Genomic DNA, 23758 nt, shown 5'->3' with positions numbered 1-23758 from the left:
TCCACCAGCACCTGGTGCCACCAGAACAGGATGTCCTGATTCCCCTCTGCAATAATGTATTAAGGAGGTGGACCCTGAGAGTTAAACCAGTAAGTATCACGTAATTTGGGTGAGGCCAGTCATCTGTATGAGGCCCCCCAGACACCGTGGGTGATTCAGGTATTTATGGTATCCAGTGTAGAGTCCAAGCTATTCATAAATGATACCAACCCAGGATCTCAATTTCCTGCCAAGAACACTCTCTTCCTTTTTACACATCCAGATTCCATCCATCCAGTAAGGCTCAGCTTAAATTCCACCAGCCCACGATCTCCCTAAACCACTGCAGTTCAGAGCGATACCTCCTTTCTAAGGCCCACCATCCCTCTGTTACCAACCAAATTATGTGGTACCTGTGCAGTGCACTCTTCTCTTTATTATTTCATATATACTCTGGTCAATTCCATAATGGGACTGTGTGCTTCTTCAGGGCATTCCTGGTATCTCACATTCTTTTTGCACCTCTAAACACTATTTGGCTTAGCTAAGTAACTAGCTGCAAATGTTCCATAAGTATTTGTAGAGAATATTTTACTGTTATACACCCTGACAATACTTCCTAAAGGATGACTGTGTAGGATGTTGTTAGATGTGGAGGTCAAAGGGTTGGGCTCAGGGTAGGGAGCAAAGGGCAAGGGTAAACAAAGTTAAACAGCTTTACTTTGAGACGTGTCAGAGCATTTAATAAGCTGACCCTGTTCTGGCTCTTGGAAGGACATTATCTTCTTGGAACCCTGTTCTGTGGACCACATTCTTGGAAACAATGTTTCATGTGGTTTCCCAGCTCCTCAGGCAGCAGTGTGAGTACATTTCTGCTGCTTCCATCTTCCTATTTCTGAGCTATTAACAAAGCTTTAGGATTAAGGTATTATAGCTAGTAATTATCACAACCCAGGTACCATTAAAGGGCAGGCTAAATACAGGCTAATATTCAGACATACTTTTTCTTTTTTTTTCTTCTGCAGTACGCGGGCCTCTCACCGCTGTGTTCTCTCCCATTGCGGAGCACAGGCTCCGGACGCGCAGGCTCAGCGGCCATGGCTCACGGGCCCAGGTGCTCCGCGGCATGTGGGATCCTCCCGGACCGGGGCACGAACCCGTGTCCCCTGCATCAGCAGGTGGACTCTCAACCACTGCGCCACCAGGGAAGCCCCAGACATACTTTTAATTATGTTTTTCCAGATAGATTAAGATTGGATAGTTTGATCAAAATTTCTGAGCTTTAGCTACCCACTCCTTCCTGAGAGGCATTAAATAAAACACACGTTAGGTGCTTACTACTTTAAGTCATGCTTCCTAAAGGCAGTGACAAAGCTCACCCTCTTCTACAAACACTATGGACAGAAAAGGACAGAATCTGCAACCCTTCAGGGGATGCGCCCACCTACTGACTGGCCAGCAGAGTAGGAATCTGTCCTCGTTCGTGATCGCTTGTTGCCTTTGGTATTTGCTAGGGAAAGAAATAAAGGGAGGATTAAAAAGTGCTTCAAATTTTGACTTGAAAAAAACTTGATTGATATATTTTCTTATAATCATAAAAATATAATTTTCCCAAAAGCTATAACCCCTAAGAGAGAAGAACCAAAGATGTATTGCTCGGGAGAAAACGGGTAGCTGTTAGCACAGGTATCCCATCCTGAGGGACACTTTATATGGTTGAGAGCTGGATTCAGGCAATGTAAACCAGACAACAAGGTGAAAGTATGACAAGCACAGTGGAAAAGACGCCTCTTATTAGTAAACACCTTCTAAGGAGGTGTTTAGAATAGACTGAGATATTGCTGAGATACCACAACTGCTTGCATCTCCTGTCAAAATTCCATCTGCTACTCAACATGAAACCTAAACAAAAATCATTAGAGTACTTAATTTACCCTGAAAAAGGTTTCAATTAGTATCTAAACTGATGACTGGAGTTTTCTGTCTTAGTTAATAAAAATACTTGAAATTCATTTCCAGCCACCAGAGCTGCTTTGTGAAAATGTAATGCGGTAGCCTAGTAACGTGTCTTGGGCTCCGTGCTTGAAGGGGGACAGGATCGTGAAATGGAATGCGTCAGATACTCCCACTTTGGGAGAGTGCGGACTCCAGTTCCCAGGCACTTGCTAAGACTCACTGTCCATCAGCCTCCAGTTCAGCAAGGGGTCATAGACGAAGGCTTCCAGCACAGCCATGACGCTGTCCTTGTGCTCCCGAAGCACTTCCATCACCGTGTGGCATGTGATTCTGTAGTTGCCGTCCAGGCCCGTGACCTGCAGATGGGCCAGAGCCATTCACCACAGAGGTCACCAACACTGGCCCCTGAAGGCCTTACAACCAAAAGTCAGGCAGTCAAGAAGGCGTGTCACCTCCACTCAGGAAGACGACTTAGCCCATTACTGATGGGCCAGGCTGGGAATGTCTTCAGAGCAAAGGGTCAGGTCAGGACTGTGATTCATATAAAACAAGGTCTGGAGTAAAGGTTGGTAAGACTTTCAAAGACGGATCATTTCTAACACAATGGAAAATACCAAGAAACGACTACAGAATAACCTGGGCATTTGGGGAACTGGAGATCTAACAGGGAAGCAAGTCTGTCCTCAGAGAGGGTTGGAACTGTGTCGGTCCCACTTCAAATCAGCTCATTATCAATATCCACTCACCTCCATAGCATTGGTCAACATTCTCGTTAGTCTAAATGGAATCTTCTCTGGGAACTTCTCTCTGGTCATAGCAACCTAAGGATAATAAAGGGAAAAACCAAGTCCACTGGTTAGACTTTTCCTCAGCTGAAGCCAGGGGCAGGCAAGTGGCTTTCCTCTGCATCACCAGCACCGACTTCAATTAGAGTACAGAAAGGAAGCAGCTTGAGTTTAGTGACGGGTCTTGTCACTGGGATCGAATAGACAACTAAAAATAAAAGAGAGAGGGTGGGGGAGAGGGAGAGGGGGAGAAATGGGGAGGGGGGAGAGGGAGGGTGGGGAGAGAGAAAGAGAGGAAAGAGTGAGGGAGAGAAAGAGAGAAAAAAAGAAAAAGACAAGTGTGCATCACGCCCAGGCCTTTGACCAGCAGGCCATGTCAAGGATAAGGGATTCCTCCACTTAAAGAGCGTGTGTGGGGACTTCCCTCGTTAAGACTTCGCCTTCCAGTGCAGGGGGTACGGGTTTGATCCCTGGTAGGGAACTAAATCCCACATGCTTTGCGGCTAAAAAACCAAAATATCAAAAAAAAAAAACCAACAGAAGCATACTGTAACAAATTCAACAAAGACTTTAAAAATGGTCCACATCAAAAAAAAAAAAGAAACTTAAAAAAAAATTATAAAGGACTTCCCTGGTGGTCCAGTGGTTAAGACTCTGCCCTTCCAATGCAGGGGGAGTGGGTTTGATTCCCTGGTCGGCGAACCAAGATCCCACGTGCCGCGCGGAGCGGCCGAAAAGAAAAAAACAAACAAACAAAGGAGGGTTGTGAACCATGCCCCCCATCCCCCTTTTTCTGAGTCCAATTACAGCAAGTATCAAAGAGCATGGATGTCATTTATGAGACTGATTTTCTATCACCTTGGTAGGAGAGGCAGGGGTGAGGATAATGCATTTTGGGCTTAAGTTTGCCTAAGTGGTTGGAGCGGGGTGGAAAGTGATCATCCGGGAAGGTGAGGTTACGTGGTGTTCTGGAACGCGTGTTCACCTCAAAGCAGTCCCCAAAGTCAATGTGCAGGATCTTCCCGCTCAGCCGGTCCAGCATCAGGTTGGATGGGTGTCTTTGAGAAACAGAAGAGAGACCGGGGGAGGTCAAGAGAACAGCACAGATGAACAAATCCCCAAGTCTGTGAGACTCTAGGCCAGGGGCTGGCTAACTACAGCACTCAGGCAAAATCTAGCAGCACCCCTCCAACTTTTGTAAGTAAACTTTTACTGGAACACAGCCACACTCATTTGTTTATACATTGTTTCAGGCTGCTTTTATGCTACAGCAGCAGAGATGAGTAGTTGTGACGGAGATCGTATGGCCAGCGAAGCCTAAAATATTTATTATCTGGCCCTTTACAGAAAAGGTTTGCCGACCCCTGCCCTAGGGCTCAAATGAGAATTTATCTGTGTGAATCACAAGCTGCCCCATGATACCGAGACAATTTGCTATCCCAAGGTCTTTGGTCACAGGATAAATGGTTCCTGGCAGTGCTGGCATCTCAGAGTGACAAGGTTCTATCTTCGCTACTCGGCACCTATCATAGGGTCTCATCTCCCTGAGCCCCTGAGCCAATTCAACAGGTGTTTTACTAAGTTTTTTTTTTGGATCTTAGTTCCCTGACCACGGATTGAACCGTGCCCCCTGCATTGGGAGCACGGAGTCTTAACCAGTGGACCACCAGGGAAGTCCCTCTGAGTATTTTAAAAACAGGAATTTATTATTTCTGTGGGATAAAGTTTTTTTCACTCTCAAATAATTGCATGAAACATGATCTCAGGAGAAGAATAGACGTCGGAATACTAGTTGTTTTTGTTTTGAATTTCTGAACATTCCTAAACTACTTTTTCAGTCAGTACACTAGGATGAAATTTATTATGTAGGAATATCAGAAGGATCTACTTTGGTTGGTTTCAATTAAGGAAACAGAATTATTTATCTTAGCATGGTGGTGATTGATAAACGTTTATTGAATCAATAAAATCAACTGGATTTAATATGGGTTTTAATACATTAAACCAACCTATGGAGAAAGTAGTACCCTTGAACTATTGTTTTTCTTCTCTTTAGTTTGATGTGTTGTTCTGTTGGCATGGACAATAAATAGGGGACTAAGGTTGATGCCCCAAAAAGCGCCTAAAGTACAAAATACAAATACTTACCAAATGGTCATAAATCTCACTGGAAAACAAAATGAAGCCATTCAAGAAAACTACAATGGCTACAAAATGAAGCCATTCAAGAAGCAAGACTCAAAGAAACAAATTCACTCACCTATCGCCCAGGCCCAAAATATACCCAACCATGGACATGACTGCTAAAGAACGGGTGTAATTGGTTCTTCGATCAAACCACACCTAGAACACAGGAGCACACGTGAACCAAGGCTCTGGAAACTAACTTGTTTCAACATAATTATACCCCAATCAGTTGTTTGCTTATAGTCCATCAATAAGCAGTTAGAACGTATAAGGGAACCAAAATCACATTCATAATTACAAAGATAAACTATGCTCAGAATAAACTTAATTAGAAATGTGCAGAACTTAGATGAATAAATAAATTAAACTTTGCTTAGAAATATAAAGACTTGAGTCAGTGAAAATATCCATTTAAGGATATCCACTTAAGATTGAAAAGATGTACTATCCTCCCAGATTATTCAATACACTTAATGTAATTTCAATAAAAATTCATTGGCACATTTTTGAGGGACCTTGACAAAATGATCCCAAAATTTATCTGGAAAAAAATTATATGTAAATAGTCAATGAGAAGAGACTTGTATTAACAGTGGGATACTTGAGGAGAAACAGGCAGAAAGATCAATGAAATAGAAATTCTAGAAAGAAATCCAAAGGCATATAAGAATTTAGTATATAATAAAAATTGACTCTTTTAAATAGTGGTGAAAGGATGGATGATTTGGTAATACTAAAATATTACTTCATCGTCTTAAAAAAATAAAATTTATGCCCTAACTTTAAATTCCAACTTGGGTTAAGGATTAAATGTAAACACAAATCTTTTTTTTCCCCTTGTGATAAGAACTTATGTAATTTACTCTCTTAACATCTTTTATATTTATCATACAGCAGTATCATATCACATCACAAATCTTATAATTAGTACAAGAAAAGATAAGTAATCTTGAGGTGGAGACTTTCTAAATATAAAGCCAAAGGTAGACTTTAAAGAAAAGGATTAAAAATCTATTAACTTCTAACATTTAAAAATGCACATCAAAACCAAAACAAAAATTTCAAACTGAGAAACATACTGTTAACAAAATTGAAAAACCAAATAAATAGGAAATTTATAATACATATGAAAAAGATTTAACAGCCTTAAATAAAATACTATCGTAAAGCAATGGTTGAAACTTGAAATTACTAACTACTGCTAGACTGCATGGCTCGCCCATTCAGTTTCTGCTCTAAAAGACTGCCCATCATCCACAGCTAATCATTACAGAGACTCGTCCACCAGGTGCACAGGAACAAACAAGAAAACCATTCCTGACCCGAGGGGGTGCACCAAAGGGCAGTGGCACGAGTGGGGTGGGGGGGGTGGGGTGGGGTGCCGTACCTCGGAGCTGGGGCTCTTCAGCCACAGCAGCCTGGCCAGGTCGTCCCCAGCTGTGTTGTTGACGGCGTGCTCAAACACCTCGACCTTCTGCATCAGAGTCAGGTGGTCGTAGTCTGGAGCCATCTGCACCAGGACACAAGGGCTGTGAGGGGCGGCCTGAGATAGGCAACCCAGGAAGAAACAAGCCTCCGTGGCCAGGCAGGGCTGGGTTCTAATTTCCCCACCACCGCCAAAAGGAGAAGGGAAACAAAGAAAAGCAGTGGCCACTCTAACCCAATGACCACAGGAAGTGCCAGGGCTAAGGGTAAAACGGGCCTTGCCTCAGTGCCAGGCTACCAGTATGAACGAGAACACTGAAAGGTTCACGGTTTTGGGCAACAAACAATTCTCGTTCTCCTCACTCACACACCTACTAAGCATTATTTCCCCATATGGCCAGTCGGTGCTCTGTATACATTATTAGTATTCAGTAGATACATGTTGCCTGATACATAATGCTGTCTAGTCTCACGGAGGGTGATGGAAACCTAATTTCTGGGCTTTAGGGTCCTTCTGTTTCTTAGAGAAGGTTATCTGCTTTAGGACTCACATCATTAATCCTTTGTCAACAGCTAATTCCCTCAAACAGATTTTTCAGTGGTGGACACGTATAGGAGAACGAGAAAAGCAGCTTTGTACAGATTCCCTGACTGGTGAGTTTTGCCTCCGAGACACTAAAGGGTTGGGCCTGGCAGACTCATCACATACCCGCAGCATGATGCGATGCTCGATGTTGAGAAGGATCTTCTTTTTCTCCCTGTAGTCCCGGATGAGGGCGTGTAGCGTGTCACAGTGGGGGACCCAGCCGATGAGGCCCGAATTGGTTGATAAGGGAATGACAGCATATCTCTGGATGCTAAAACCCATGAGGAAGCAGGGTCACTGAGCAGAAAACAGAGTAGAACCTTTTTTTTTTTTTTTTTTTTTTTTTGTGGTACGCGGGCCTCTCACTGTTGTGGCATCTCCGGTTGCGGAGCACAGACTCCAGACACGCAGGCTCAGTGGCCATGGCTCACGGGCCCAGCCACTCCGCGGCATGTGGGATCTTCCCAGACCGGGACACAAACCCGTGTCCCCTGCATCGGCAGGTGGACTCTCAACCACTGTGCCACCGGGGAAGCCCCAGAGTAGAACTTTGATCCACTCATGGCACATGCAAACTGGTTTGAATGAACCCGCCGGCACAGGGCTATTGTGGGGTGTGTGATGAGGGACGTTTGTGAAGGATAACGCATCACACAGAGTCAGGGGGCTGACGGTGTGAAGGCACCATCAGCCTTCCCAAGCTGTCTGACAAACTCACTCCTTTGGGGGAACAATCCCGTGATTATTTCTAAGCCTAAAATAACCTCCCCACTTAATATCTTTGTTCATTTTTTTTTTTTTTTTTTTTTTTGCAGTACGCGGGCCCCTCACTGTTGTGGCCTCTCCCGTTGCGGAGCACAGGCTCCGGACGCGCAGGCTCAGCAGCCATGGCTCCCGGGCCCAGCCGCTCCGCGGCATGTGGGATCCTCCTGGACCGGGGCACGAACCCGTGTCCCCTGCATTGGCAAGTGGACTCTCAACCACTGCGCCACCAGGGAAGCCCCATATCTATGTTCTTAACAGAAAGAGGAGTAAGAGAAGACTGAGGACAGGAAGGGCTTGGCAGGGCTGTCATCCTGTAAGGGTAGAACACATTGAATTTGTGTAATCTCCAGTCTAAAGGCCACAAAGTGTTCCTTTCTGAATCCTCTGGAGGTTATCAAAGGCATTTCCCATGAGAACAGTCTAAAAACCTGGAGAATTTTTCTCTTTGACACCTTGGCTATTGATGACTTCCTGTCAGGTATGTAATTATTTATTTGGCAAAGGTACATGACTACCTGGAGAGATGTTAAGAAATAACTAGAAGATTTCTCGGCATCCTGAATACCTGAGGTTTTTCCGAAGAGATGTTGGGTCATTGGCCAGAAGGGTGTTGACCAGGCCGAAGAGCTGCATCACTCGCTCGTCCTGCCGCAGATCTTCATGGCCCTTCAGGAGGAAGACAAACTCGTGCCCGTTGCTGCCTGTAAAGAATGGGGGGAGCAGTCAGCGAGGATCAGAGGGTCTCAATCCCACTGGCTGGTGGACCACCACTGCATTCACAAGTCTGTGGACACATAACTTACCCAGTCATACTGTCCCTACAAAGAGAAGAAACACTCCCTAGAACGGATGAAAAGAATGGCCCTCCTGTTAATGGTCCGCCAATGAGATGTTCAAATCAACATAAGTAAAATTTTTAAAAAACTGTCTTCGAGGGCCAGGAACAAGTCTGCACAAAGATGGTCACTCTACATGTCCCCTCCCCAACCCACTTTCTGTCCTTCTCTGTCCTGCTCTGACCCGAGAAGCCTGACCCCTAGAGACCACATCCCCTGGGCTCCCCTGTGTGCTTGGCCAATGGGGGCAGTGGCGGGAGGTCAGAGGGTGGGAAGAGGGAGAGGTCAGGGTACTTGCCCCTGACAACTGGCCAGGCTACGGTTCTGGAAATAGCTCCCTCCCACTGTCTGAGCCACAGCTTCTAGGGGACGGCCTCTCTTTCCAGGTTACAGCCCTTGCCGGGCTCTGTGCCCTCTTCATGCTGGAGGTTAGGGGTGAGTACTAACTTCACACTACCGGCTCTCTTAACTCAGCCACACCTCCGAAAACAGTCCTTTGGTAAAGTCTCTTTAATTAGACGCTGCTGAAAGCTGACCAACACGTGTTTTAGTATTAGAAAAGGCCAGCCCACGGAGAGACAATAACCCGTGGACCACCATTTGCTGCTGCCGGTGAATAATCACTGTTTAAAAAACACAATCACTGTTAAAGGCAAGAAAGCTGAGAGTGTCAGCAGAGCACTCAGGCCTCCCGAAACCACACCCCCTAGGTAACAAACCTCACTGTCTGAACTGAGTTCTACTTCCGTCTGTTCACTTTACACAGCAATTCCCACAAAGAGAGAATGTGAGAGTAAACAGGGACACTCAAGCCCGGTGCCCTTCCTTCGACGTGGCCTGTCACCTGCCGTGCTTGCATCCGGGGCCTCCTTCTTGCCTCATCAGCTCCCTGACAGCTGCCCACCCACCCATCCTCCACATCGCAGGCCTTCACAGCTCCCTTCCACCTGTTCTGGGGGTGGGGGGGAGTGTTATGCTTCACTTAAGTAAGCACAGCTGTGTGAATCAACGAGGGGTCCCAGGGAGGAGGCAGTAAAGGAGAAACCCACTTTTCCCTACTCGGCTCTCAATAAACGGGAGAAAGATTAGTCCTGTGGACAGCGAGCAGTCGTTTCAGGAGAGGGGAGGGGTCTGCCAGGGTGGGAGGGAGACTTGGGTCCTTACCCGAGTCTCGGGTCCGCACGACGGTCCTTACCCATAAGCGTCAACTTCCGGGGCCTCTGCTTGGATGTGATGACTTGTAGAGATGGTGCAATGGACTGAATGCGAATGATCGGCTGGTTGGGGTCATATGTTCCCGGCACAGCCAATTCCAGGTCCCGGCACATCAGAAGTTTTGGGGACACGTATTGCAGCTCTAAGGATGTGAGCTGTGAATAATTACCACAGGGTTTAGTTTTCTGCCTCAGGGAGGAATTTAAATGCCATTTAAGTATTTTTCAATGGGTTGCTAATAGCGATGACTTGTCCCTTGTCTGCAGGTAGAAGTGGAACCAGGTGCTGGGGGGTTAGTGTTAGAATGTTCACGGACAATAAAACAGAAAGGACTATAATGACCGTTAACCCTGCTGGAGCCTCAAGATCCTACCTGAGGCAGCTGCTTTGAGATTCGTCTGAACACGTGGTAATAGAGGTCCCAGGCTTGGGTGAGGTCCTTGACATTCCCTGATTTCATGTACTTCCTGCACCACTCTTGGGCCTCCATTAAATCTCGACCATACGCCTGAGAGGGAATGCAGGGGAAATTTGCAAGTTGTCATTTGTGTTGACTAAGCCACAAGGCTGAGTCCCCAAGCAGACAGCAGAACTCCTCGGGAGCGCACCCTGGCCAGAAGGCACTGGCCTGGATCGCTCAGCAGGGAAGCTCGGCAGTATTCCAGCCCCAAAGTCCCAACCTCAGAATGGCTTCTCAGGTAAAGTAAGTTCGGAAGACAGACGAGATGGCCTCGTGAGGTATCCCATAGTTTTCCCATTAAAGTTTTGGGAGAGTTCTTGTAACTTAGTGACAAATAAATTTCTGATGTTTTATATCCTATGACCTCCCTCCATCAGAATACATTTTCTTCAAGTCAGTAAAGAGGTTAGAGGAAAAGGCGTTTGCAAAAGGCTCTGGAGTCCCGTCAGTTGACGCTTTTTCATTCCATACCTGGTTAAAGGATGTTTCCTTCAGAGTCTGGGGTCCCCGCTCCATCATAGCATGCAGGGGCTCCAGCACCTCGAACATGCCTTTCACGTTCCTCTCCCCAAAGTACAAGCGAGATGCCTCTTCCAGGCCTTCGTGCCACATCTCGTGCCAGAGAATGGCCACTCGGATCAGCTCCTCACTCACCTGGGTCAGAAAGGGGAAGGAGGGAAGCACCAAGGATAAGCTAAGCTCAGGAAGGCCTGTCTCGGAGAAACAGAAGGTACTCTGTCTGGCAGCCAGAGGGAGTACGCAGCCCTGTCATGAGGAAGAAAGACAATCTCACTCAAGACCTCTGCTCGGTGACCAGAGGCCGTGAAATCTGCCCCGGCCCTGACTCACCATCATGGCCTGTTGTACCAAGGTGTTACTGTGCTCGCACATGTTCTTCAGAATCTTGTTGGCTGCATTGTGACGGGCCGTGGTGGTAGACTTAGAAGCCACCGTCAGCGGGTAGATGAGGGCCTGAAGCAAATACAGAAGGAACATTTCCAAACTCGTGTGAAAGGAGGATGACAAGAAGATGATACCGACACTCATCTGAGTCTACCAGGCAGGGGCTATACGATCTTGGCGGGGGTTCTTTCTTTCCTGGAAGGGCCCTGGGTCCCAGAGCCTGCCAGCTAGGCAGGCCCTCCCGGGGGCAGGACAGGACACTTAGCTCCCAGTTGCACTCGCATCTCTAGAGCAGCTTTAGGAAAGGCTGACCACCAAATCAGAAGGTCAGCAGTTAGATGAGAAACTGCCCCGGGTCTCCACGTACCTGGGGGTGGTACCGACCAATGTCTGTGAGAAGCTGGTGAATGAGACGTCCCACCAAGGGCCTCGGCGTATCAATTCTCGCAATGAGCTGAGGTATAACCTGATATTCAGAAAGACACAGTGTGCAGCATGAGATGTGGAAACAACTCCAGTTATTCTTCTGAGCCACGAACAGCTCTTATGACTTGTTTGGTAGATGCTGTTGGGCTTGGAAATGGTTCATTCTCTTCAGTTCTCTAAAAGGAACTGAAGAAAATATGGAGTCTTGACCTTGGGGTCGATCCCTACTTCCTCACCACTGTACAGCACATACTTCCTTGCTACTCTCAACAGTGTATGACTGTAAGAGGAGACAGACGAGGAGCAAAATCTGACCCATCCCCACCTGTAACCAAGTGTCCTCCCCTGTAATCAAGTGTCCTCACCTGTAACCAAGTACCTCACCTGTAACCAAGTACCCTTACCCATGACCAATTGTCCTCACCTACAACCAAGGAGCCTCACCTGTAACCAAGTGTCATCACCTGTAACCAAGTAGCCTCACCTATAACCAAGTGTCCTCACCTGTAACCAAGTACCCTCACCTGTAACCAAGTGTCAATCTGGATCGCTTTCACCCCTTCCACTAAGGCTTCATTTACATCTGGCCAGTGACCATAATCAAACCATAAGGTGAGGACTCTGGAAAAGAAAAATGAGTCATAGAAAATTTAATTTACCAGCTTTTGTCTGTTTTTTCATCTTCAAGACTCTTGGGAAGAGAAATGGCAGAATTCCAAATCAGTGGCTCTCCAATGTGTTCGGTCTTGGGACTGCTTGGGAGTGGGTGGGTGGGGATGGCCAGCGGTGCTCGGCCAAACACAGGAAGATTATTCCAAGTGAATGATTATTTAATTCCAGGTAACACAGAGGGGTCATAACACTAACAGACGAGCCCATGGATAAGCTTTGCACGTGCAGAAAGAGTTGCCTGTAGCACAGCAGCAACTTGGAAACCTGGCACTTAGCCAGTGGAGACCCCCAAACGCAGGAGGGCTGGTCACCTAGAGCCTCTGGACTGGCTGGCCTGTTGCCATTTGTTTAGGCCTCTCAGAGTTGCCTCCAAAAGCTGAAGGAATTTCAGCGATATTGGGAGAAACAGCTGGGTTTCTTCTTCCTACATAACAAGCCACACACGGGCAGTCCTTGGGCCACTGCTCCCTCCTCTTTGCAGATTTCACCCGCACAGGTGGGGCTGGTCAGCTGCGACTCTGGGACGTGCTCATCGGGGTGGGTAGGGAAAGAGGACTTTATGTGTGACTTCTGTGACCTGCCATCCACATGGCCCACCAGGGCTTCCCTTCCTTTCCCTGATACCTGAGCGTGTCCTGGAGGTTGTTGCCTCGTGACAAAGAGATGGATCGGAAGAAGCCCTGGACAGCAGGGACGGTGTACATCAAGAGAGTTTTGGACAAATCCTGTTGGAACACACGTATGTTAGTGACACTCTTGCCTCAGCTTTCTCATCTGTAAAATGGGCATAAGAGCATACTAAATAGTATCCCCTCCAAAGAGTGGTTATGAGGATTAAAGCAGCTAATACACAGAAAGCCTTTATATCAGCACCTGGCACAGAGCAAGCATTCAGTAATGGCAACGGTGCCGTAACTGTTACTATCCTGGGCTAACAGTGGCTTCCGGAACAGGGTGGCAGAGGAGGTGGGGCTAAGGCCCTGAACATGCTGATCTCTGGGCTGGTCAGCTGCCCCAGGCCCTGAACCGACAGCCTCAGGGGAGGTGGAAGGGGAGAGAAAAAGACAGGGGATGGACTCTGCCGGGCTCTGTGCTCAGAGTGGGCCCGAAGATGTGTAGGCTGCCTTCACACCGGTGCAGAGCATTAGGAGAATGAGCTCAGTCACATGGGAAGCATGACAAGGACCTCATTCTTCAGCACAGGGGCTACGTCAGTTCCCCAAACCCAAATATATAAACCAAAGTACTGTCTCAAACAATGCCGATGGCAAACCATGTTTTCTGGCTTCAACCAGAGCTTCCGAGTAGGGCCTCAGGCTCCTATCAGCCTCCATCCCTCAGAGCGCCTGGTGCCTGGGTCCGTCCTTGATGGGGGAGGAAGGAAGGGTACCTCAGTGACCTTCTTCTGCAGAGGAGATGGGGTAGGGCTGTTCTCAGTGCTTTCAGCCTCGCTCTCGCTGTTACTACCCTCGGTGCTGGTGGCAGTGGCCGTGGCTGCCGTGGTGGCGGCAGTGGCCACGTTGGTGATGTTGGCCCCACTGGCGTGACGCAGTTTCTTCTTCTCATCGCGGGCTTGGTTCTGATGTTTGTAGTGGAGCACGGCCTCGAAGTTCATCACAGCCCACGCGTGCCAGGCCTGTGGGCGGGGACGAGAGGACAGACATCGGGGCTGTGACATCAGCAGGGGCAGGAAGCTCAGGCATCAAGGGCCTTGAGGGTGTGAGGCCACAGCTGAGGAAGAGTGCAGGCCACCCTTTCTTCTTAGTGGTCAGCACAGCAAATCCTCACTTCGTGGAACACTGGGGAATGGGGCATTTTACTAAATCCAATGCGATTCATTCATTTTGCGGTGCATCTGCTGTATCGGGGGCTGTGGTGAGTGCCATGGGCAGGGTGGGGGGCACATGAGGAGGAACAAGCTATGGGCCTTTTCTCAGGGACCTGCTAATCTAGTAGGGTAGGTTACTCAAAAACCTAAAAATAGGCAGAACGTGATCGGGGCAACAAGAGACAGACAACGGGAATGCCAGGGACAGGCGGGCAAGGCGTCACAGAGGAGAGACTGCGGCGGGTCTTGAGCAGCCTTAGATGGGCAAGGACGGCGCAAGAGGGCGGCAGGGAGGGCGTCCTGGCAGAGGAGGAACAGGGACAGAGATGCAGGCTGGGCAAGCACGGCACAGTTCACAGGACACAAGCAGACAGATGTGACTGAAGCTTAGAGCACACGCAGGAGAGCAGTGAGGGGGAGCCCAGCAAAGCGGCAGGCTCAGACCACGGAGCAGCTGGCATGTGAGACCAAGGGCGTCCCATCTCATTCTGTAGGAAATGGAGTCTTTAAAGCTGAGTTAAAAGCTGGGCTTCAAACATTCCTTTGGCAGCAGATATAAAACAGATTATTTAAGAGGGCAGAGGTTCAGGGGGTGAGGGTGAAGGTCTTAACCAGGCCAGAGGACAGTGGGGAAGGGGACACACTGAGAGAACAGCACCACCACGGAGGGTGACTCTTGGTCATCGTTCGTCCCTCACACCTGGCTCGGGGCCTGTCAGAGAGCCAGTGCTCAGCGCCTGCTTGCCAGAAGCAGCCTCTGGCGCTAACCATTCACACCTCTGACGCTCTGAGCTGCAGTGACGCTATGGAATAGCATTGCCTGGTGTACAGAGCATGAGGGACAGTTTGATTTGGGACCTGGTAAGTTTGCAGTGGTAGGAGGACATTAAATAATCCACTCATTGGGCTTCCCTGGTGGCGCAGTGGTTAAGAACACTCTGCCAGTGCAGGGGACACGGGTTCAGGCCCTGGTCCGGGAAGATCCCACATGCCGCGGAGCAGCTAAGCCCGTGCGCCACAACTACTGAGCCTGCGCTCTAGAGCCCGCGAGCCACAACTACTGAGTCCACAAGCCACAACTACTGGGCCTGCGCTCTAGAGCCCGTGAGCCACAACTACTGAGTCCGTGAACCACAACTACTGAGCCTGCGCTCTAGAGCCCGTGCTCCACAACAAGAGAAGCCACTGCAATGAGAAGCCCGCGCATCGCAACAAAGAGTGGCCCCCACTCACTTCAACTACAGAAAGCCTGCGTACAGCAACAAAGACCCATCACAGCCAAAAAAAAAAAAAATCTACTCATAGTTGGACTTTCTGGATAATCAGTAAATTCCTTTGCATCCCATGCTAAAAACCTTTCTTTAACATGGAAGTGTCCATTTCCCCAGCTAAGCAGAGTAGATTGATCATAATCAACCTCTATTTGATGAGTAAGAATCCTACAATGACCCAGGCTCAGTTTTCCCATACTTTTGTTTATTCGACAAATACCTCTTACATATGTACTATGAGCTGGGGGTCCCACTGAACAAGACAGAAAGAGTCCTGCATGCACATGGGACTAACATACACCACTGATGGTACCAGACAGTATAGACCCAAAAGGGCCCATGCTAGGAAAAAACTAAAACTAAAAGTCCTGGAGCCAGTTTTTTACTTGTGATTTGTTTCTTTCTGAAAAGCTGAATGAAGAAAAGTAATCTGGTTAGGACACAGTTCTAATTAGTAAGGTTCCAACTGACCAAGGGTTCACTGGACATAGTCTTCCAGCCTCAGACTGAAGCTGTCCTAGAGAGAATAATTACTGTTGCTTTCACAAAATGAGCATTTTTCAGATCAGACTGAAGCATGCTTAAGGCAGCATAAGAATTTCGTTGATGTTTCTGTGGTCTCCAGATGCAGGTTTGGATCCCAGAGGGATTAATTCACACAGTATCAGCCGGTTAAGGAGACACCGGAGAGAAATGGAGGACACCTGCCACACCACGAAGCTCTTACCAGGAGGCCCCTCAGAAAAGAGAGAAAAACATGAGAATGTGTGCTCTCACCAAAGACGTATACACCCAAGACTCAGTCCTCTCCCAGTCAATCACATCTTTTATACATTTTCTAATTCTGTTTATCTTCTTGAAAAATTTCCTATGATATAACAGGATGTTACCCGGAGCTTTCCAATAAAAACAGAAAGTTCAGTTCTTAAATGAGGAGCAGAAAGGGATGGGAATCAGAAAGAAGCTGGGAAGGAACAGATGACCCAAGGGAAGACACAAGTCCCAGAGACTAACCATGTGTGCAGATGCTCTAGGAAAACAAGCCGCCAAGCGTCTGTAAGACAACAGCATCCCCAGAGCCACGCACACACTCACGGCATAATAAGTCTTTTTCAAGTCAAAGAATCTATCAATTAGACGTGGAAAGGGCCTCTAACAAACTGGCTCCCAGCACTCAAAAAAGCCAATTCGCGGTATCAGACCAGGCCACCAAGGCCTTGCTGTAAAGCACGAGCCACTAGGGTGCACAGGCAGGCGTCTGGAGGAGGCAGCGGGAGGTTCCCGTCTCTGGTTACCTTGTACCAGCTGCGGTCGTGCTCCGTGGCGGCGCTATAATACTGCAGGACTTTGGGGATCGTGCTCTCGTTGATGCCCTGCAGGTTCAGCTGCCACTCCCCGAGTTTCAGGAAACATCTGAAAACAGAGAAACAAGCCCCCAGGTTGCCCCCTCCTCAGAAGAGCCTTTCAAGGAGAACAATGAATTACGGTGCAGGAACACCAAAGCCTCCCTGATATTTATTCCTCCTCTCGGGAAGCAACATGAGGGAGCCGTCAGAATTCTTAGCCACATGGAAGGAGAAAGACAGGCTTTGGGGATCAAGTTTTTCAAGGGATGGTCTTTTCTTGCCCTCTGTCTTTCAATGCTAGCATAAACCAGGCACCTGGCACACGGAGGTCTGAATGGACCTATCTCCCCCACATTCATTATGGTGGGTGGTGGCTGTCGAGAGCAATGTTTCTTTTGATTGCTATACGGCTTCTCCCTTACTTTTGCCTTTTACTGATTGCTAAGCTATTCCAGGTTCTGTGCTAAAGGCCTGATGTGTTCTTTCCATTAATCCTCACACCATTTCATTCCACCCTAGGAAAAAGGAACTCTCACTATCCCCTTTTTATATAACGAGGAAGCCGAGGCACAGAGAGGTTAAGTAACTTATCTAAAGTCACACATCAAATTAGCAGCGTATCTGGCAGTAGCAGCATATCAAACTCTAAAGCCAGACACCAGGAGAACAGCACACAGGTGCTCCTGGGCTGCTGGATCCTGGGAAAGTAAGTGGCAGAGATTTTGGAGTAGCGTCATTCGATGGCTGCCTGGGACCCCTGCTGGAAACGGTGAGAGATGTAAGCGAGCGGCTGCTCCGGGAGCCTTGAACACGGCCCTTGCAGCAGAGGCTGCCGGTGGGGCAGGGCTGGCATGCGGCGGGCCCGGCCTTGGGGAGCTCACCGGGCCATAAGCTTGTGCAGCTCCTGCTTGTGCTGCTGGTCCTCGGTGGCGATGGCGTGCTGGGCTTGCTGCTGCATGGTCTGAACAAAGTGCTGCATGTGCTGGAAGGCATCGATCTGTAGCAGGACAAAGGCACAGGGAACCACTTGGCACTGGGCCCAACCTCAGGGGACAGGAACTGCTGTTCACAGGCACCTAAGCCAACCCTCTCCCAACGGAACACCCTAGAACACAGGGTGAGGACCCCGCAGAATGGAGGACCGGGGTGTGATGCTGAGAGATGGCTGGGCTTTTCAAGAAGATTCATATTTTTTCGACGCAAGTCTTAGCTCTCCTTGGCCAACTGTAATTACAAGTCTTAATAAGCCTTAGAAAAACTACTTGCCTGACTACCCCCAAAAACAATTCATATGAAGTAATCTCAAACCACTGCTTACTTCACTATCAATATATTGCCCTGGGGGAAATCAGGCTTATGGGGAATTGTTTCAGGCTAGTAAAACTTCAGCATGTGTTTAAAACACTGTGGTACCTTGGACACTAGCGTAGCAAAAATTACAGTTTAAAAAAATGTGATAGATCCCGTGATAAACCATAATGGAAAAGAATGTGAAAAAGAATGTATATATATGTATAACTGAATCACTTTGCTGTATAGCAGAAATACCACATTGTAAATCAACTATATCTCAATAAAATATTTTTAAAAATCTGACAGAACCCTCAGTACCCAAATAGAACAGAGAGATGGGGTGAGGCCCCTCATACATCAAAGTGGCATGGGGGGGACACTACCCAGGCAAACATTTAGTTGAATAGGGTAGCTTAGGAGCAAAATCTGCAGAGCGTCCTCCAGCAGTCACATCTCTTTACACTATGTGATTTTATACAAAGTGAGCAGAAGGCATCTGGGTTGGTAACAGATAGTGGAACTAGGGAAGAGCAGAGACAGAGTCAGAGATCTGAGAGTCAGTTACAAGCCATTTGTATAAGCCTGCCATGTCCACACATACTAGCATCGTGATAAATGTGAAAAAGAGAATGTGTTCTTTGCTACAGAAAAGGAGAGAAAAAAACCCAACACTTCAAATAAATGTCAGAATGATTTCCTTACTGTAAATCACCTAAGAGTCTTTTTTTTTCTTTTTTTGAATAGAAACATGTCAGTAATGATGGCCCTGAAGGAAAATTGAAACTCCCTGGCTTGGGGGCCAGGACCAACCTTAGATACTTTTAATATATAAGGAATTAATTAATTACCTGGCGTCGAGAGGGCTTAACCCAGAGGCAGAATGACGTGACAATGATTTAGCAGGCAGCTAATCCACGCACGAGGGCAGGGCAGAAACACAGATGTTCTAACAGTTACCAAGACACCTGTGTCCCTCAGACATCTGTCTTCAGAGTTCCACCCCTCACCAGTGGCTGTGAAAAATGAGCTATACCAGCATCTCACACCTGGGAAGTGATAAGTGTTCCTTTAGTTTTTCTTCTATGGGAACTACACTGGCTAGACTTAAATCTGATTAGGAAGAGAAAAAAGAATTGGGAGGGAGTCCTTAAGTGATCCCTCATGAAAAAGGTGGAAGGTAACTCAGGGTGGTTAGCGTGTACATCAGGTAAGATGGTTAAGAACTGAACTAGGAACTCGGATGCCAGGTGCTTTCCAGAGCCCACAGGCTCCGTGTCACTGACTGTCCAGAGAGAGTTTAAATTCTCTTCGGGAGACTCTACAAGAACAAAACGAAAACTGCCAAAACCGGGAAGGCTGGGCATTAGTTTGGATTTGAAGCCCAATGTTAGGTTTAGTCAGTTTACCCAGCATGGGAGACTCTAGTATCTTTCTACTCTGTGGCATGGAGGCAACTTATTTCCAAGGAATTAAAAATGTTCTGTTAAAAACTCCTTCTTTTCTCCATCCCCAGGAAGCGAGGAGGGGGAAACATGATTCTTTCTCTCTTACGGACGATGGACCGCTAGCTTGGAGGAAGGGGTTTCTCTCAGGCCCAGAGTGTAAGCTGGGCAGACTATTCTGGCTCTTGACTGCCTGCGTGGTTTGTGGGCAAGAACTATGTTCTCGGCTTAGTGAAATTTCACAGAAGGAACCAGCCTGTCTCTAGATTCTGTGAACTGTCTTGTCTAGAAAAACAGTGGACATACACCTATCGCCTGATGTCTTCCTGCAGAACGGGATCTGCTTTTCCCCATTTCCATCTGCCTCAGGCAAAGCAGAGAGTACAGTCCTTATTTATGGAGGAAGAACATAGTGCTCAGAGAAGTAAAGTGACTTGTTCAATAGCACAATTATTATTAAGTAGTCAGCTTTCTTGGAGTAGCTCCTGAGCTCTTACGAAGATGTGGCATCTCTAGCTCCGGGCTTGAAGTTCAAGCACCGAATTTTAAATAGATTTCTCAATCTTTAATCCACGTGGTTTTATGGTCTCCCTCCAGAATCTGGGTTCCTAAGAAAAGGCCATAATCTGTGGAAAAGTTGGGCTGTGGTCCTATGTTGAAAGAAGCCACTCCGTGGTTGAAATATTAGCCAAAACCCTCCTTCTGCCTGCCTTCGGCAAGACATTCAAAGACTTGGAGGCTACATATAGGAAGGAAACCAGACTATATCCAGATCCAGCACCTTCTGATTTTCTCATTTGCCTGGAGGAAGGCCAGGCTTTGAATCAGAAGTGCTCTGGCCTGGGAGGCTCACAAGAGACTAAACAAAACAACCCCCCCTCAAACAACAATAAAAGAAAAAACCCCAAACTGCACATTTGGAGAAGGACACTTGGGCCATGATATTTGAAGTATGCCCCAATCAAAGACCCAGTGCGTGGTGCAGGGCTGTGGCTCCCACTCTGGGTGGCATTCAGAGTCACAGGATCCAGCACCCACAAAAGAAATCAGCTTCTGACAGAGCCCAGGGATCTCCCAAGTAAGCCTTCAGCCGAGACTCCACTGCGATTTTATCACATCTTCCACAGCCACAGCTCCAGCGGCTGCTCTGCACTCCTTTCTCATCTCAGGGACACTGTGGGGACAACAACAGGGAGAGGAGAGCTGGGACTCCCTCTTCTGTTTCATAAGGACGATGATGGGGGAGCCAAAGCAGGCGCTGATTTTGCCTCCAGGGCCTACTTTTTGTTAATCATCACCATCGTCCGGGGAGATTGTTTTAAAAAATAAAAACAAAAAAGAAGCCACATCTATTTCCCAAGGACCTGTCTGTAAATAAAGTCAGAGGAATTCTACATTGGCTTCAAGGTGACTTTCCCCACTGGTTTCAGCATCACACTCTGGGTGTTGCTGCTTCTGAATCCCAAACTGACGACAGGAGAGGAGACGAGAAGTCTGAAAAACCAAGTTGGTCTTACGAAAGTTTCAGTCTGTGTTTTCACAAACATGCTTTTTTGGGTACTTCTCTTAGGGGGAAAAACACAACCCAGAAATTTTTTCTATGTTTTAGCACATTCTAGCTGCTAGTAAATAGAACTGTGATCGCACTCGGTGGTTTGATCAATGGTGTATGTGCACCTCCTTGAATATGATTCACTTTTTGAAATGAGGCCAAATAGCCTCCTGACAGGAGTGAACTCCCTGGCATGGTGGTTTGGACGCTGTTTCCTTTCGGGCCTGGAGGAGGCAGTGAGCAGCGGATTAGGCGAGCATTCTGGAGAAATGTGGTCTCCTGCAGGATTCCAGCACAGACCTTGCGAGCGCTCTTCCACATATTTTTCATGTAGGCGTAGGTCACCTGGGGGTGAACTGTTGGCAGAGGGTGGTCAAGTTGCCGAGATGGATCAACTCCCAGGAGCAGCACTAAGGTTTTATGAGCAAGAGCCTTCAAAACAAGAGGTTGGGGTTATACACAGCACTGGGCCAGGAGCACCCCCTCAGACTCCCACCCTACCCAACAGTGGGGACACTCACCAGCCTGCCACTCTTGCCACACAGGCTTGCATACTTGAGCCAGGTCCTCATGTCCTCGTGAGGGCTGACCACTAGCGACCGCACCATGAGGATTTTCTGCCAGTCCTCCACAATACGCTGGCAGCCCTGGAAGGTCCAGAAGCGAGGATTAGACACATGCTCTGCTATAACTTAGCCCCTCACAAGCAACAGTGAAACCCACCCTGAAACAAAAAAGAGATTCATTTTCGTAATCTCATCTTTCTCAAGTGAAGGGTACTGTGAGTGAAACACCTCTTAGGAACTTCTCAAAATTCGAGAAGCAGTACAACAAGGACTCTGGAACCTGAATTCTGGCCCGTCCACTGTACTACCTATGTGACTTTGGACAAATTACTTAACCTCTCTGTGACTGATCTGTAAAATGGGATAAAAATGGTACCAACTTCATGGGGCCATGGTGAGGCTTAAATGAACTAAATTATTTAAATTTCTTTTCTGAATTGTAAATAATGTATTTTTAGCTTTAATTTTTTGCTTCAGTCTCTCTGGTTGAAGATGCCTATCACTGACAAAGAAATTAAATTTAAAATGTATCATTCAAAATTTAAAAAACTAATTAAGTGTAAACAAAATTGAAATAATTAAATTTTCAATTGATGCTGTTTGAAAGTTGGTGGTGTTTATATTTCTGAAGTTATCAGAGCCTAAACTTGCACTCAGATCTTGACCTTGTCTTTCCTCTACATTTTTATTCGTCTCAGATCAAAAACTGCACATAGAAGGGAAAGGGACTCATTCATTCACACATATAAATTCTTTTAAACTAAAAAGAAACAAAGTGAATTAATCATTATCAAAGGGGCTAAGCTAATTTTATATCAAAAGACTGTTGAGAACAGAGCGAGCCTCTCCTCCTCCACCTTCCTGAGAATAAGTCAGAGTCAGAGACAAACACCAGGGGAGATGGGTTTCTGAGATCACTTCATCAGAGAGTTCCATGAAACCAAACAACAAGCTGTCCTCCATGGAGGTAAGTCTAAAAGTCTAGCGACAATGGTTGCAGGCTTTTAAACATGACAGGACACAATCTGAGCTTGAATAAAGAACCCAAGGCAAGAAAAGACCCAATGCAAGTAAGGTTGACCTCTCAAACTGCCCCGCGGGAGCCACTGGCTGGGGAGTTCAGTTTAATTGATCGCAAAACGGCACTCTTCCAGCCTAGGCAGTTGGTTGAGTGTTCTGACAGCAAGCCATCCACAAGAGCCAAATTCCTACCACAAAGTTAACGCTGTATTTTTAGGCCTTGGACCATAATTTTCTGTCCTGTTATGTGTAACGACAGTAATTTGCAAAGTTAGAAAAACAGAAAAAAGTACACTGAGTGACTGTTTTGGTGACTTCTCATCATCTGCTAGTTTCTCCCAGATGCTGAAATCACTTGGCCCCTGGAAACCTAAAAGCATCTTCCTGTCTTAAGGTAGGAAAGTCATGAAGGCCTAAGATGATGATGGTATCTTGGACACAGTAAAGTCAAACACGGGTCCCTTCTGAGACTCATTTAATCTACCCCCCTTCCAAGTCTCTATTTTGCCCACTTGTTAGAATGGCAGAAGATTCATCAGATCTCTGATTTGGAAACTCTTCACCTCATTATAGGCACTTAAAAACACCAGGGTGTGTACGAGTCAAGTGGGAAATTCTGGCTTTGTGGAATTCCTTTCTGGGGTTCAGTGGACAATTTTCCATCAAAACATTCACTGGGCACTTCATAATTGCTAATAAAGCATGTGAAAGAACTGCATGTGCTCATTTCAGAGCATAAACGACTGTATTCATAGGCAATCCTTTGCCCCGCTCTTTTCCTTTCCAGTGGAATGTGCCTGGAACTTCGTGGACAGGAATGCAACTTGGAGTCAAAAGGCTCTGCCACAGCCTACTGAAAAGTTGGAAGCACAAACCTCAACTTGTCTGGGGACAGAATTTGGAATTAAGTGTGGATTGGGTCAAGAGGAAACAGCTTAAAATCGACGAAGGTTGATTATGACAAGCAGGGGGACAAGTGGCTTCTGGAGCAGTGAAGGATTTGCCAACAAACTTCTCCTCCCTACTCAAAGAATGGGAGAACTGTCCTTTCCAAGGACACTTAAGACTCCTGACTCCCAGATCTGGAATTGACAGCTCCTCAAGCTACAATGATCAGAATGTACAACGAGAATACTGATGGAAGACTTGGAAAAGTTTCTCGATGAGGGGAAACTTCAGTGGAAAAAAGTCTGCACAGAGATTATGGGATGACTATGACCTGAGGAACTGTAAATGGCAGGGGTC

At 47.1% G+C, this 23758-nt stretch overlaps 1 protein-coding gene across 4 annotated transcripts in view; it reads right to left on the bottom strand.

Moving 5' to 3' along the window:
• The window catches only part of MTOR (mechanistic target of rapamycin kinase), a 117704-nt gene that overhangs the window by 5445 nt on the left and 88501 nt on the right, over positions 1-23758 (bottom strand). For all 4 annotated transcript variants that reach the window (XM_060141441.1, XM_060141440.1, XM_060141444.1 and 1 more), the window contains 20 exons: positions 21449-21574; positions 21228-21359; positions 17522-17637; positions 16590-16707; positions 13586-13831; positions 12820-12920; positions 12048-12144; positions 11465-11563; positions 11044-11166; positions 10666-10848; positions 10108-10242; positions 9715-9889; positions 8249-8384; positions 7042-7189; positions 6295-6417; positions 4981-5063; positions 3706-3778; positions 2682-2756; positions 2156-2291; positions 1424-1489 (listed from right to left, as the gene is read on the bottom strand). In XM_060141441.1, coding sequence (XP_059997424.1) covers positions 1424-1489; positions 2156-2291; positions 2682-2756; positions 3706-3778; positions 4981-5063; positions 6295-6417; positions 7042-7189; positions 8249-8384; positions 9715-9889; positions 10108-10242; positions 10666-10848; positions 11044-11166; positions 11465-11563; positions 12048-12144; positions 12820-12920; positions 13586-13831; positions 16590-16707; positions 17522-17637; positions 21228-21359; positions 21449-21574 — 2491 coding nt within the window. The remainder of the gene's footprint in view (positions 1-1423; positions 1490-2155; positions 2292-2681; positions 2757-3705; positions 3779-4980; positions 5064-6294; positions 6418-7041; positions 7190-8248; positions 8385-9714; positions 9890-10107; positions 10243-10665; positions 10849-11043; positions 11167-11464; positions 11564-12047; positions 12145-12819; positions 12921-13585; positions 13832-16589; positions 16708-17521; positions 17638-21227; positions 21360-21448; positions 21575-23758) is intronic.

This window comes from Lagenorhynchus albirostris, chromosome 2, assembly GCF_949774975.1.
Source record: "Lagenorhynchus albirostris chromosome 2, mLagAlb1.1, whole genome shotgun sequence".
Lineage (NCBI taxonomy): Eukaryota > Metazoa > Chordata > Mammalia > Artiodactyla > Delphinidae > Lagenorhynchus > Lagenorhynchus albirostris.
Note: the sequence above shows the minus strand (reverse complement) of the source record. Positions and strands in the feature narration are given on the sequence as shown.